At 49.1% G+C, this 15,360-nt stretch overlaps 1 protein-coding gene across 2 annotated transcripts; it reads left to right on the top strand.

Moving 5' to 3' along the window:
- Positions 1-2,224: 2,224 nt before the first annotated feature.
- Positions 2,225-4,420, top strand: LOC105505188 (zyxin-like). 2 transcript variants are annotated; one of them, XM_011932964.1, is made up of 2 exons: positions 2,225-2,916; positions 2,953-4,420. In XM_011932964.1, the coding sequence occupies exons 1-2, from the start codon at positions 2,251-2,253 to the stop codon at positions 3,958-3,960; spliced, it is 1,674 nt and encodes a 557-aa protein (XP_011788354.1). In that variant the 5' UTR covers positions 2,225-2,250; the 3' UTR covers positions 3,961-4,420. The 2 variants fall into 2 exon arrangements, with proteins under 2 accessions (XP_011788354.1, XP_011788353.1); XM_011932963.1 differs by having other exon boundaries at positions 2,225-4,416.
- The last annotated feature ends 10,940 nt before the right edge of the window (positions 4,421-15,360 follow it).

The raw sequence follows: 15,360 nt of genomic DNA, 5'->3' as shown, positions 1-15,360 counted from the left end.
AAGAAGAAGAAGAAGAAGAAATCTCCTGCTTAGTAGAGGCAGCGATTCTTGGGCAACTTTGTAACTTTCATTCATCCCATTCACTCTTTCCTGTGTTCTTGTCTGTAAAATGGGAATAGAGGAGTAGGTGATGTTTGAAGGCCTTTCACCCTCTCTGTGCTGTAGCTCCAAGGATCAGTCCCAACTGTTGTTTGGCTCATTTTCTGCTGTACATTCGCATTAGTTCAGAAATGTGAGTGGTGGCATCACTTTCTTTCTAATTTCATTCTGGTCATTGGTAGAGAGCAAAATGTAGAGCTGAAAAATGAAGATTGTTTCCTCTTAGAAAAACAAAAAGCACAACCATCTACAGAAACCTGTTCCTATAATGAGCAGCTGAGGCAGGTGAACAGAGGATTGTCCCGAGAAATGTGAATGAAACTGCCACCACGGAATGGGGTATCTAGAGTGGGGGATGATGCGAGGGATTTTTTTTATTCCTTCCCAAAGCAAAAGCAGACTTTTAAATTATTTTTATCTTGCATTCTGGCCTCTTTCAAATCCTCCAAAGCCCCCCAAAGTTGCCAATGACTAACGTGAGACTACAACTCTCTAGGAAATAGGGATATCTCTGCCTCTGATGCCGGAAGACAGGGCAATAGACAGAATGACCTCCAAGAACCTTGCCTATCAAATACAGCATCCAGTCATGTCTCTTTGTAGAGGTAGAAACCATTCATGCTTCTGGGAAGAGCTAAAAACCATTCTGAGAAAGGTTGCAGGAGTTGAAAGGAACACTGGGATGCTGGCTTCCCCTGCACCTGCCACCACGATTGTAAGTTTCTTGAGGCCTCCTCAGAAGCTAAGCTGATGCCAGCTTCATGCTTCCTGTTCAGCCTGCTGAAGTGTGAACCAATTAAACCTCTTTTCTTGATAAATTACCCAGTCTCAGGTATCTCTTTATAGCAATTTGAGAACAGCCCAATCTGCCATCGATGATTTTAGGTACTATAAAGCCATAGACTATCGGGCAAGGGCTTCAGCTCGACCCTCATATACAAATAGGGAAATAGGCTGAAAGAGCTCAGAGACTTCCCTGACATCACCATAGTGAGGCAGTAGCTGAACTAGGAGTAGAACCCAAGGCCTCTTACTGCTATGCAGGAGTCTGATACCTGTACCTGGATGCCTCAAGTAAGTTCCTGAAGCTTCTAAGCCCCCCACTGCTTTTGAAGGAAACTCTGGGTCAGGTATAGAATAAGGGCTAATTAAATGTGCAGTACTGTGGCAGATGTTGTGGATCCCCATTGTGGTTGAAGGACCTAGCCCTGCAGGTGCTAGGAGGACTGCAGGCAGATGGTCTCTCAGCTGTAAGTCCTCTTTGGGAATTGCCTCTGCTGAAGAAAGCAACCTGGATCAAAATAACTTCCCCCTTTTCAGAAGATCCACATCCAATGACTGAATTGTGCTTGAGTATTAAAGGCCAGCTCTGTCCCAGACACAGGACAACTTGAAAGGGGGTGTTCCAGCTTCAGAGTGCCCCATGTGGTTGGTCAAGGCCTTTGCTGAGTCTGTACTGTGGCCTAACTTCTCCCCTACCCAATTCTACTTTTCTCCCTTTTTTCCCCCAGGTGTTGAGCTGCAGAGCACTCTCTGTTCTAATCTCATCTAATCTCAGAGTCTGCTTCTTAAAGAACCCATCCTGCCACATTTGGGTTGAATTACAGTCATGAGGAAGCCTGAACTTGGGAAGCAGCCAGGGTCTGGTGGCTTTAGTCGTGGCTAGGGAGCAGCTGAAGAGAGATGGGTCATGAGGTGGGGCATAGACCCTGGACCTGGAGGCCTGGATTCCTGCCTCTCCATAGCAGCTCACCTGCCCAGTTATGATTTTGCCTGCAACCCCCAAAGCAGAGCGGGGAGAGGCTGTGTGATTATTACTGTTACAATCACTGCTTAAAATCAATGCTAGGTGTTCCAGTAGATCAATCTCCCCCTAAATCTTCACCCCTCTTCTTGGGCTCTGCTCACTCTCACCTCCCTCACTCTCAGCAGATGATCTTGCCTCCTACTGTCCTTTACAGGAAAAATGAAAATGAAGCCATTGGGAAGCTTTCATGAGTTTCACATCTCCTATCCTTGTTACCCTATCCTCACCTCCTCCCATCCAGCCCAAGGAAGGGTGGTCCTCCCCAGGTACTGGGCCCTGCCCCTTTCTGCTTCCTTAGAAATCTCTACATGTCGGGCGACCCACCCCAGCAGCCCGGCCCGGCCATGGCGGCCCCCCGCCCGTCTCCCGCGATCTCCGTTTCGGTCTCGGCTCCGGCTTTTTACGCCCCGCAGAAGAAGTTCGGCCCTGTGGTGGCCCCAAAGCCCAAAGTGAATCCCTTCCGGCCCGGGGACAGCGAGCCTCCCCCGGCACCCGGGGCCCAGCGCGCACAGATGGGCCGGGTGGGCGAGATTCCCCCGCCGCCCCCGGAAGACTTTCCCCTGCCTCCACCTCCCCTCGCTGGGGATGGCGACGATGCGGAGGGTGCTCTGGGAGGTGCCTTCCCGCCGCCCCCTCCCCCGATCGAGGAATCATTTCCCCCTGCGCCTCTGGAGGAGATCTTCCCTTCCCCGCCGCCTCCTCTGGAGGAGGAGGGAGGGCCTGAGGCCCCCATACCGTCCCCACCGCAGCCCAGGGAGAAGGTGAGCAGTGTTGATTTGGAGATCGACTCTCTGTCCTCACTGCTGGATGACATGACCAAGAATGATCCTTTCAAAGCTCGGGTATCATCTGGATATGTACCCCCACCAGTGGCCACTCCATTCATTTCCAAGTCCAGTACTAAGCCTGCAGCTGGGGGCATAGCACCCCTGCCTCCTTGGAAGGCCCCTTCCAGCTCCCAGCCTCTGCACCAGGTTCCGGCTCCAGCTCAGAGCCAGACACAGTTCCATGTTCAGCCCCAGCCCAAGCCTCAGGTCCAACTCCATGTCCAGTCCCAGCCCCAGCCTGTGTCTTTGGCTAACACTCAGCCCCGAGGTCCCCCAGCCTCATCTCCGGCTCCAGCCCCTAAGTTTTCTCCAGTGACTCCTAAGTTTACTCCCGTGGCTTCCAAGTTCAGTCCTGGAGCCCCAGGTGGATCTGGGTCACAGCCAAATCAAAAATTGGGGCATCCCGAAGCTCTTTCCGCTGGCACAGGCTCCCCTCAACCTCCCAGCTTCACCTATGCTCAGCAGAGGGAGAAGCCCCGAGTGCAGGAGAAGCAGCACCCCGTGCCCCCACCAGCTCAGAACCAAAGCCAGGTGCGCTCCCCTGGGGCCCCAGGGCCCCTGACTCTGAAGGAGGTGGAGGAGTTGGAGCAGCTGACCCAGCAGCTAATGCAGGATATGGAGCATCCTCAGAGGCAGAACGTGGCCGTCAACGAACTCTGCGGTCGATGCCATCAACCCCTGGCCCGGGCGCAGCCGGCCGTCCGCGCTCTGGGGCAGCTGTTCCACATCGCCTGCTTCACCTGCCACCAGTGCGCGCAGCAGCTCCAGGGCCAGCAGTTCTACAGCCTGGAGGGGGCGCCGTACTGCGAGGGCTGCTACACTGACACCCTGGAGAAGTGCAACACCTGTGGGGAGCCCATCACTGACCGCATGCTGAGGGCCACGGGCAAGGCCTATCACCCGCACTGCTTCACCTGCGTGGTCTGTGCCCGCCCCCTGGAGGGCACCTCCTTCATTGTGGACCAGGCCAACCGGCCCCACTGTGTCCCCGACTACCACAAGCAGTACGCCCTGAGGTGCTCCGTCTGCTCTGAGCCCATCATGCCTGAGCCTGGCCGAGATGAGACTGTGCGAGTGGTTGCCCTGGACAAGAACTTCCACATGAAGTGCTACAAGTGTGAGGACTGCGGGAAGCCCCTGTCGATTGAGGCAGATGACAATGGCTGCTTCCCCCTGGACGGTCACGTGCTCTGTCGGAAGTGCCACACTGCTAGAGCCCAGAGCTGAGTGAGGACAGGCCCTCTTCAAACCACAGTCCATGCCCCATCGTGGACCACCCACACTGAGACCACCTGCCCTCACCTCAGTTATTGTTTTGATGTTTATCCCCTCCCATTCCCGACCCCACTCTAGCATCCCAGGTGCCCTGACCCAGGGCCCAAGATGGCCTAGGAAGGCAGGGTCCCCACCCTGGGGTCTAGTCCTCGCCCATCCTGCAGGGATTGCCCACCGTCCTCCAGACACCCCACCTGAGGGGGGCACCAGGTTTAGTGCTGCTGCTTTCACTGCTGCACCCACGCTCTCGGCCAGCCCCCGGAGCAGCCTTTGTACTCTGCTTGCGGAGGCTTGGGAGATGCCCTGACCCTCCAGGACATTCCCACCCTCCCCCGTGCTGCCAGGTTGTAGCTATAGCTACAAATAAAAAAAAAAAAAAACCTTGTTTTCCAGAAAAAAAAAAAAAAAGAAATCTCTACATGTCTATTATCATGACCCTTCTCCCTCGTGGGACTTACCTGTTTCCTCTCTCCTGGTACCTTCCCATGGGTACATAAATATGTTTAGGTCTCTCATATCTGGAAAAAAGTACCAACCACAGATAGAAGAAAATATTTGCGAATTATATGTTTGATAAAGGACTTGTATCCAAAAATTTACAAAGAACTCTTAAAACTCAACAAGAAAACAAACAACCTTATTAAAAATGGGCCAAAGACCTTAACAAACACCTCACCAGGAAGACATTTAGGTGGCAAGTAAGCATATGAAAATATGTTTCACATCAAATGTCACTGGAGAATACAAATTAAAACAGTAAGACATGACTACACACCTATTGAAATGGCCAAAATTCCAGAACGCTGACAACACTAAAAACTGGTGAAGATGCAGAGGAACAGGAACTCTCATTCATTGATGGTGGGAATGCAAAATAGTACAGCCTCTTTAAAAGACTGTTTTGGGCAGTTTCTTTTTTGTTATTTATTTTTTATTTTTTTAAATTATACTTTAAGTTCTAGGGTACATGTGTACAACATGCAGGTTTGTTACATATGTATACATGTGCCATGTTGGTGTGCTGCACCCATTAACTTGTCATTTACATTAGGTATATCTCCTAATGCTATCCCTCCCCCCTACTCCCACCCCATGACAGGCCCCAGTGTGTGATGTTCCCCTTCCTGTGTCAAAGTGTTCTCGTTCAATTCCCACCTATGAGTGAGAACAAGTGGTATTTGGTTTTCTGTTCTTGTGATAGTTCGCTGAGAATGATGGTTTCCAGCTGCATCCATGTCCCTACAAAGGACATGAATTCATCCTTTTTTGGCTGCATAGTATTCCATGGTGTATATGTGCCACATTTTCTTAATCCAGTCTGTCATTGATGGACATTTGGGTTGGTTCCAAGTCTTTGCTATTGTGAATAGTGCTGCAATAAACCTGTGTGTGCATGTGTCTTTATAGCAGCATGATTTATAATCCTTTGGGTATATACCCAGTAATGGGATGGCTGGGTCAAATGGTATTTCTAGTTCTAGATTACAAAACTAAACATACCCTTACCATATAATCCACCTTCCTTTGTTAAATGAGGAGCAATCACACTTCTCAGTATTTAACAAAGGAAGTTGAAAAGTTACACCCAAACAAAAAACCCTGCACATGAATGTTTATAGCAACTTCATTCACAATTGCCAAGGACATCCTGTTGTCCTTCAGTAGGTGAATAGATAAAAAACTGTGGTACATCCAGACCATAGAATATTATTCAGTGCTAAAAAGGAATGAGCTAGCAAACCGTGGAAGGACTTGAGGAGAACTTAAATGCATATCACTAAGTGAAAGAAGTTAATCTGAAAAGCCTAGATACTGTATGATTCCAGCTATATGATATTCTGGAAAAGGCAAATCTATGAAAACAGTAAAAAGGTCAATGGTTTCCAGGAGTTGAGGGGAGGAGAGGAATGAATAAGTAGAACACAGACTGTTTAGGGCAGTGAAACTACCCTATATGATACTATAATGGTGTAAACATGTCATTATATATTTGTCAAAACCCACAATTTGTATAACACCAAGAATGAACCTTCATGTAAACTACAGACTTTGTGATGATGATATGTCAAGGTAGGTTCATTGATGGTAACAAATGTACCCCATAAATTGATTATCGGGGAGGCTGTACCTGTGTGGGACCAGGGGGTATATGGGAAATCTCTGTATCTTCTGCTCAATTTTGCTGTGAACTAAAACTGTTCTAAAAAATGAAATCTATTTTTAAAAACAACACCACAACATTTTCTATCCATGTACTTGTCAACTACTGGTCTTTTCATTTATCCACACTCATGCCACAAGCAGTTATTAGGCACTATTCTAGGTGCAGGAATACAGCAGTGGACAACAAAGTCATGACTCAAATTCTATGGAGGGAGATAGGTAATAAATGCATAACCGAGTAATATATAATATTGTTAGAGGGTAAATAAGTGCTAAGGAAAAAAAAATCAAGCAGAGTAAAGAAGTTGGGGATGACCAAGGCTGGGGATAGTGACACCACTTTATATAGGGTGGTCAGGGAAGGCCTTCCTGGAAAGGTAACACTTGAACAGAGACCTGGAGAAAGTAGGGAATGCGCTCTATGGACATCTGGGGAAAGAGTGTCCCAGTCAGAGGGAAGAGCAAGAGCAAAGGCCCCAAGGCAAGCATGACTGGTATATTTAAGGAGCAGTAAAGGAAGCGAACACAGAGTTGAGGAAGCAAGGGGGAGAGAGATGAGATCAGAAGGAAAGCACAGAGCCAGATCATGTAGGAGGATCATATAGAAAAATTGAAGGACTTAACTTTTACCCCAGAGAATTCTGAGCAGAGGAATGACTTGATTTGCCTGCACTTAAAGAGGTCACTGCAGCTGCTGTGTAGAAAGTAAACTATAGAGAGAAGAAGTGGAAGGAAAGAGACTAATCAGAAAGCCACTGCAATACAGGTAAATGAGGATGGCTTGGATTAGGGTGGTAGCAGTGGAGACCAGAAAGGTGCTCCTGGTTCTGGATATATTTCTAAGGTAGGAGCCAGTAGGATTGTTGTGTGGGTTTTGCAAGAAACAGAAAAATTGGCTGGGTGTGGTGGCTCATGCCTGTAATGCCAGCACTTTGGGAGGCCAAGGTGGGTGGATCACCTGAGGTCAGGAGTTCGAGATCAGCCTGGCCAACCTGGTGAAACCCCCATCTCTACTAAAATACAAAAAATTAGCTGGGCCTGGTGGCAGACGCCTGTAGCCCCAGGTACTCAGGAGGCTGAGGCACAAGAATCCCTTGAGCCCTGGAGGCGGAGGTTGCAGTGAGCTGAGATTGCTCCACTGCACTCCAGTTTGGGCTACAGAGTAAGACCCCATCTCAAAAAAAAAAAAAAAAAGAAACAGAAAAATGAAAAATCAAGGATGACCGCAAGGTTTTTGCCCTGAGCCAGAAGAAGAATGAAGTTGCCATCGCCTGAGATGGGGAAGACTGCAGGACAAATGGTTTGTTGTTTGTTTTGGTGGCAGTGGATAGGCAGGAGGATGAAAATCATGAGTTTGATTCAAGACAAGTTAGTGAAGATGTTGAGTAGGCAGTCGGGTATACAGAATTAAAAGATACAGTCCAAGGTAGAAACTTGAATTAGAGTGTTCTCAACACACAGATTGTATTAAAGCCGTCAGACTGGATGAGATAACTGAGGGAGTGGGCCTAGACCCAGAAGAAAAGAGTGTGAGTACTAAGTCCTGGAGTTCCTGTACGTTAAGGGGTTGGGGAGAGGAGAAGGATCCAGCACAGGAGACTAGAAGGAATAACCAGCAAGGTGAGAGGAAAAGCAAGAACTTTCTGTTCTAGAGGCAGAAAGTGTTTCAAGAAAGGTAGTGAATGATTTGGGAGACAGTGAAAAGATTGATGATGCAGGAGAGGAGAATTGCTGGTGTGATTTCCTGAGTAGGCTAGTTGTGCAAGAGGAGGGCTGACCTGAATGGTAGCACAGGGAGGGAAGGCAGAGGGTGTGGCCCAGGTGCTCTTTTCTCTGCTCCCAGATCTGCTCTTCTCGAGGTGGCCTTCCCCTTCTGCCCCCTGCACTTGACCACTTTCCTGGTGTCAGACTCTGCAAGCAGCACCACCAGGGTAATTAGATCAATGTCTTCCCAAGTGTGTATTGTCTTAGAGAAGGCCAGACCTGGGCAGGTCCCTGATGTCTTTCACTTATCAAGTTCTTCCCACCCTTCAAGGTCAGTGTAAGTCCACCTCCTCTGCGAACCCTTCACTGACCTCCACAGCCTCAGCCCACACAGCTTTCCCCTCTCCTTCCCTCCCATTCCTCCTTTAAGCTGGGCATTGAGGAGCATCCTTGGAGACCTAAGACAGGTGAGGACAGGAGCCCATTTCGGCTGCGTTTCCACTTATCACCAGGAGGGGGCTCAGAGTAGCAAGTGTCAACCATGATGGAAATAACTTGAAAAGGAGTAGGGAAATTGGAGACTGTTAATTCCTTTCCGGCTTTGCAGGCCGCTTGTCCTTGGCGCTAGCCTGCTTCATTAGTCCTGTCTGCTGCAGGGCTGAGGGGGAAATTCTGATGCTCTCAGTGAGAAATGGTGGTTCAGGGCTGCAGAGGAGCTTTGGGAGGACTCTGAGAGGAAAAGGCCCAGAACAGTTAAGCTACCTCCTCTGGCCACATGGTTAGTTCGTGGCAGGGATGAGAGGTGAGCCCTGGTGTCCTGGTTTTCAGCCTGCTGTACTGTCAATGCCCCTTCCCGCCAGCCAGGGTCAAGGCATTCACTCCAGAGTTCAAGCCCTCATTCAGCTACAGCATCCCAGGTGGGAGTTGGGGAGCATGAATGAGGAGCCTGGAGGAGAATGAGCCAGAGTTCCTGCCCTAAAGGAGCCCTCAAAGTGCCTGGGGAGATATGACACGTGGCTCGGGTCAAGTGGAGAACACTGTGGGCAGCACACATCAGAACAGACCAAGGTTGAAGCTGGCACCTGCTCCTTGGAGGAGGCTTAGGGAAGTAAGTGGATTGGTCCAGTTTGAGAGGACAACCTCTGATAGACTCCCTCCTCCGAAGCTGGGAGGAACCGGACTGTGTGAGTATTTATGGAGGGGTGGAGGATGATGGAGAGGGGCCACATTTTGACAGCAATGCTGACCCCAAAGAATAATGAAGGGCTGGTTGAGGAACTACTAGGGTGAGGAGAGAAACTCTGGCTAGAGTCACTCCTCAGAAGCCACACATCTGGCTGCACCTCTCCATGAGTAGACAACATTAGTGCTGCTGCTCAAGTTCCTGTGTGGAAACCCAGAGCCCATCCGTGTTTGCCTGTGAAGGTGCCAGGTTCCTGCAGAAAGGATTTCTTTTGAAGTTATGTTTGTGATGGTCTCATCATGAGAACTGAGGAAGGAAGAGGAGCCACATATGTTATTTTGCTGAAAGTCCTGTTTTAAGAAAACAAATGCAAGGTTGTATTCATGAGCAAGTGCTAACCACAATAATGGAAGAAGCAGGTAAGCTAATAAGATATAATACCCCATACCTCATGTAGTAACTTTGGGTGAGGTAGGCCAGTGGGCAGGAAGCCCCATGTCTGGTGGCAGAAGCAGGGTGGGAAGGAAACTGGAAGAGAACTGAGCCTTGGTCACTGACTGAGGATGCTGCAACTCACACATCCTGCTTCGTGGCCTGGCTTGTCTTGAACTGGGTTCTTCCCTAGCACCAGTAACCCAAGTGGAGATCTTGCAGCAGCCAAGACATGGTGCCAAGTAGGGTCACTTTCACTGCAAAATGCCTATCTCCAGGAGAGAGGGAGAGTGGACTGAGAGAAGCCAGGGAGAGAAAAAGGGTGGGGATTTGCAGTTGGTTGTCCTGCCTCAGAGATTAGGGTTGACATGAAGAACTGCAGGTTAAGAGTGCTCCATTAAGGAAGATTGGATAAACTGTTCTCACCATTGGGGCAGTTAAACCTTCCCTTGAGTCCATTTGATGTCTAGGCATAATGTCACAAGCCCAGCTGAAAACAAATACCACAAAGAGACCCTGTAATTCTGAAAACAGCAATATTAGCACTTAAGATTTGGCACCTGGCTTACTCCTATAGTCCTAGCTACCAGGGAGGCTGAGGAAGGAGGATTTCTTGTGCCCAGAGGTGAATACAAGGCTGTAGTGAGCTACGATTGTACTACTGCACTCTAGCCTGAGTGACAGAACAAGACCCCATCTCTTAAAAAAAAAAAAAAGGATTAAGCACCTGGATTGAAATTCAGATTTCTGGATTCCATGTGGTTTATCCACTGTCTTCCTTAAGAGGGCCATCACCACTGGCTTGTGAGGCTGAGCACTTGTGAGGGGGGGCACTTGATCTTATTTGTCTAGCAGGAACCTTTAGTTGTTCTGGTCAGTGCCTGCTTCTCTGAGCCTGTCTTGGGGCAAGCCTAAGAGCAGGGCCAGGACTAGCGTGAGGTGCCTGCACCTATGATGCAAAACTGAAGGAGGGTGCTCACTTTCAGGTCAGCGCAAGGGCAGAGCCTGTTCAGTTATTTGCATGTGAGAGCTATTAGAAAAAAACAACTCCCAATGAGATAGAAGAGTTCCCCTGGTAGCATGGTGCTGTTTTTAGTTTGTTCTGTTGTTTTGTTTTTTAAACTCTGTCCAACCCTCCTATGTGGAGGACCTCCCACCTTCCTTCCAACTCACCAGCCGCAGGACACAAACTCTGAAATGGCTTCCTGGTATTGGGAGTGTTGTCAGCCCAGGTTATAGTAAAGAAGTTGGAAAGAGAAAGGGGATTGAATGGTTCGGTTTCACTGGGGATGGGGAGGAAGACAGATAATGGAAAGGGTGAACAGGGAAGAAGAACAGAGGCTGGTGAGTCAGAGAGAAGCAGGTAGTTAGAAAAGACTGCTTAGAAGCTCTTTCGTTATGTTGTTGTGTATGTATTAGGGCCTTAGGGTTGTGAGGTGTTCCCCGGTGATCCTCCTTGGAGGACCCGTTCCTCTTTCATTAGGCTGCTCCTGTTATTTTGCTTGCCAGACGCTTCCAGCTGGAATTAGTTGGTTCTAGACATTTGAAGCCTATTCCAAGACTCAATTCCCAGGACTAAGAAACTAGGAAGCCGGAAACTGCAGTGGTTGCTATGCACCGTATTCAATTTTGCACCGGATTCAGTCATTTGAGAGAAATGTGGTTGCCTTCAGTTTAGGCTGGATGGAACGGCTCCTGATGTTACCCTATGAGTCCTAAGTGAGTGGGCAGAGTGGAGTGTGGGTGGGTGGCCTTTGCCAAGACATCAAGGATTTGAGGCCTAAAAATGCAAACAACTTGGGAAGTAATGTGCACCAATCAGCCTGAGGGAAGGGAGGCCAGTGCCAAGATGTTGGCTCAGCATCACAGGGATCCTCAATAAAATCCCCAATCCCCACTTGGGCCTTAAATCCCTGACACTGCCAAGAATTGATTTTTGTTTCTTGAGGAAGCAGTCAAAATGAATACATTTTCAGTATCATTCTTAGGAGAGGCATCTCAATGTTTCTGAGCTGCTTTCTATGAGATAGACTGCTTAGCTGCTCTAAAAAGACAGAAATGTCTCCATAGCTTACACTGTACAGTTTGCTTTATCTAAGTGTATTTAAATAGATGAGAGAGACACTTTTCCTTTTGTATGTCAAAGGAGGCAAAAGGAAGTTGTCTCCTAATTTCAGTCATAATTTGTGCCCTGAGGAAAGTTATAATATTCTATTGTATGGATACACCACATTTGCCTATCCATTCATCTGGAGATGTAGACACTTGGTTGCTTCTACATTTTGCCTATTGTGAGTAATGCCACTATGAATATGAGTGTACGAATATCTCTTTGAGACCCTGCTTTCAATTCTTTGGGTGTATGCCCATAAGTGGAATTGCTGAATCATATAGTAGTTATATTTTTAATTTTTTTTTTTTGAGACAGAGTCTCACTCTGTCACCCATGCTGGAGTGCAGTGGCATGATCTCAGTCCACTGCAACCTCTGCCTCCTGGGTTCAAGCAATTCTCCTACCTCAGCCTCCTGAGTAGCTGGGACTATAGGTGAGTGCCACCATGCCTGGATAATTTTTGTATCTTTTTTTTTTTTTTAGTAGAGATGGGGTTTCACCATGCTGGCCAGGCTGGTCTTGAACTCCCGACCTCAGGTGATCTGCCCGCCTTGGCCTCCCAGAGTGTTAGGATTACAGGTGTGAGCCACCACACCTGGCCTATTTTTAATGTTTTTGAGGAACTACCAGACTGGTTTCCATAGCTCAGGGCTGCTCCTTCAACATGCTTTCTCCAAAGCCTCCATTGGTGAGTTTCATTTCCATCTCATTTGCCACACTGGGTCACGTGACTGCCTCTAGCTGCAAGTGGATCGGGGAACCCATGTATTTTCAACCAGGCATAGAACTTCTTAGAACAAATGCTACACTCTGTTGGTAAGGAAGAAGAAGAGAATAAATTTTAGTGGACAACTAGCAGCCTAAGGGCAAATGAGAACACTGGAGGGCTTCATGTAGGCAAGATACATTATGGCATTGTGGGAGGATTTGCGCTTTAGAAGGCTCTCTCTGGCACCTATGGACTGAGGAGTCATAGTCAGCAGAATCAGTTAAGAAGCTTCAACAACAATCCAGTGAGGAGTGATGGGGGCTCAGATGAAGATGGGGTGGCAGTAGGGTATCAAGGAAAGGGATGGATTCCTAAGATATTCTGATATTGGCAGTGGGAAGAGGGAAGAAGTGGGAGGGAGGGAGGGATGAGTCCAGGTTTTGAGCATAGTCCTTCCTGTATATCCAGAAGGGGAAACAGGTTTGGGGGACACGTGATAGTTCAATTTTGCACATGTTGAATTTGAGGAACCTGCAGGATGGTAGGTAGATAAAAAGTAGGATAAGACTTGTCCCAGTCTGGGTCTTTTGGGATTGGTTTGTGACCTCCTTGGTGAACTTGAAGCAAAACTGGAGATAGCACATTCTGAGTCATCTACTCCTGTGCTGGCCCAGGAAGCAGGTTGTGGGGAGGTGGGGGGTGGGAGGGATAGAGGTGAGAGGGGTAAGGCTGTTGTCCAGAAAGAATGCATGAAGACAACCTTCCATCCAGAGTTTTTCTGGTTCTGATGGGAATCTCTGTGTAGCACCCCCATTCCTGAGTTCCCAGGGACAATCAGACAAACATTCTCTGAACCAAGGAGACCCCTGCACGGTGGGATGGTCATTCTAGCTATCGGTGTCCAGATCCAAGTGTCTGAGTCTCAGATGAGCTGGTCCTACACACATGCTATCTGTGCCCTGCCCAAGCTGTTTGCCCTTCCTAGGGGATCAGAGCCCTCTCAATCTGCTGCTTCCAGGGATGAGAGCCAATACACCTTTCCTTCCCTCCTGACCTCTGCTCTTGAATGATTATTTTAAAATCTCCCCCCATAGACACACTATAAACTGCTCTGTGATGTTCCTTCACTGTCCACCATGGCTGAGTCATGCCAGATTATAAATCCCCTAGGACAGGACCAGTGTCACCACTGCAGGGCACAAGGCACAGGACTGACTCTTTGTGAAGGGAAGGAAAGTAAGTTTCTCTAGATCTGTTCAATGCCACCTCCGGGGTCCTCCAGCAGGGCTCCTGGCTCCCTCAGCCCAGGCATACCTCTCCATGTGATGCTTCTTTCCCAGGTTGCTGGGCCAAGTGGGGGCTACTCATCCTGAGACTTGTAAGGCCAGATCCAGGCTGGACGAGGCTGGATAGGGCCTGGCAGGGCAGCGGGGAGCAGCGTGGATTTCTCCAGAGTTCCTGGAGGTCGTCAGGGACAAGACAGCTGGGCCTCTCTGCTGACATCCCTAGGAGCAGTTTGCAGTTACACAGACACAGCTGCTGTGTGATTCAAAAACACATATGCACGTAGACTCAAATACAGAGTTGCTTGAATGTGTTCACAAATATACACACCTGGCCGGGCGCGGTGGCTCATGCCTGTAATCCTAGCACTTTGGGAGGCCAAAGTGAACGGATCACGAGGTCAAGAGATCGAGACCATCCTGGCCAAAATGGTGAAACCCTGTCTCTACTAAAAATACAAAAATTAGCTGGATGTGGTGGTGCACACCTGTAATCCTAGCTACTCAGGAGGCTGAGGCAGGAGAATCGCTTGAACTCGGGAGTTGGAGGTTACAGTGAGCCGAGATCGCGCCACTGCACTCCAGAGTCAGATTGTCTCAAAAAAAAAAAAGGACAAAAAACCCCCACAAATATACACACCCATGCACCACCACCCCTACCCGTATACCACATGCACACTTAAATTCAGGGGGCAAATCCTGGTTCCTCCCTTCATAGCTATGTGTCCCCAAGTTACTTAATCTCTTTGTATCTTAGTTTCCCTATTTCCAATCTGCAAAAAAAGAGGATAATAATGGTATTCACCTCAATGAGTTGTTGTGAAGATTAAATGAGATAAAATGGTAAAGAGCTTACAACAGTGGCAACACATGCAGAGAGACACACATGTTTTCATACTCATTTCTCAAGCCCTGCCCAGTACTGCCACTGGCACTGGTGGTGAGCCTGGCAGCAGTACAAGGTTGGAGTCCCTTCATCCCTCTGAGCCTTGGTTTTCTCATCTGTGAAATGGGAATAATATCTACCCAGTGGGGCTGTCTGGAAAACTAAAGAGGCCCAGCATGGAAAGCTCCTGACCTAACTCTGGCCCACAAAAGCCTCCCTACGTTTTAGCTGTCACTGTCCCTGTGAGGAAGAACAGATCCAAGAACAGGTGCAGGGATGGGCTGCACCACCGCAAAATCTGGACAGGCCCGACCCCCATCTCCTCCTAGGCTGGAGCGGGGCCCTGTAAGGACAGAGCCCAAGGCCACTAGGTGTCAGGCCTGTTGGAGCCAAGTCCGGCCAGCAGTCTGAGGTGGGGCTGGGGGCAGGGCTCGTCGGATGACCGTGGGTGGAAGGAAAAGAGGAAAACCAGCTCAGTGGAAATTGTCCTGCGGTTGGCTCAGGCGCCCACGACACTGTATTTATAGAGAGCTCCCTGCAGCTCTTAATTCCTCGCAGTCGAGTTAACCCTTTCTGGGCTGTGGTGCCAGCATGGTGTGGAGGAAGAACCCAGGACTGGGGTCAGACAGCAGGATTCCAGCGCTGTTCCGCCGCCAGTCGATGACCAGTCAGTCGCCTGTCCCCTCTCGCAGAAAGGAAGATTCAGCTCTTGGAAGTGTGGGAACTGGGTGGGGGATGGGCAGCGCCCTGCTCCCGGAGCCGAGGGTTTTCCCCGCCAGGGTCAGGCCTGGGGGCGGGGCGGGGCGGGGCGGGGCCTCAGCTCCAAACAAAGAGGCAGAGAGGAGACGCCGGGGAGGAGAGCCAGGTGTGGGTCACCGG

This window comes from Colobus angolensis, unplaced genomic scaffold (genome assembly GCF_000951035.1).
Source record: "Colobus angolensis palliatus isolate OR3802 unplaced genomic scaffold, Cang.pa_1.0 Scaffold99, whole genome shotgun sequence".
Lineage (NCBI taxonomy): Eukaryota > Metazoa > Chordata > Mammalia > Primates > Cercopithecidae > Colobus > Colobus angolensis.
Note: the sequence above shows the minus strand (reverse complement) of the source record. Positions and strands in the feature narration are given on the sequence as shown.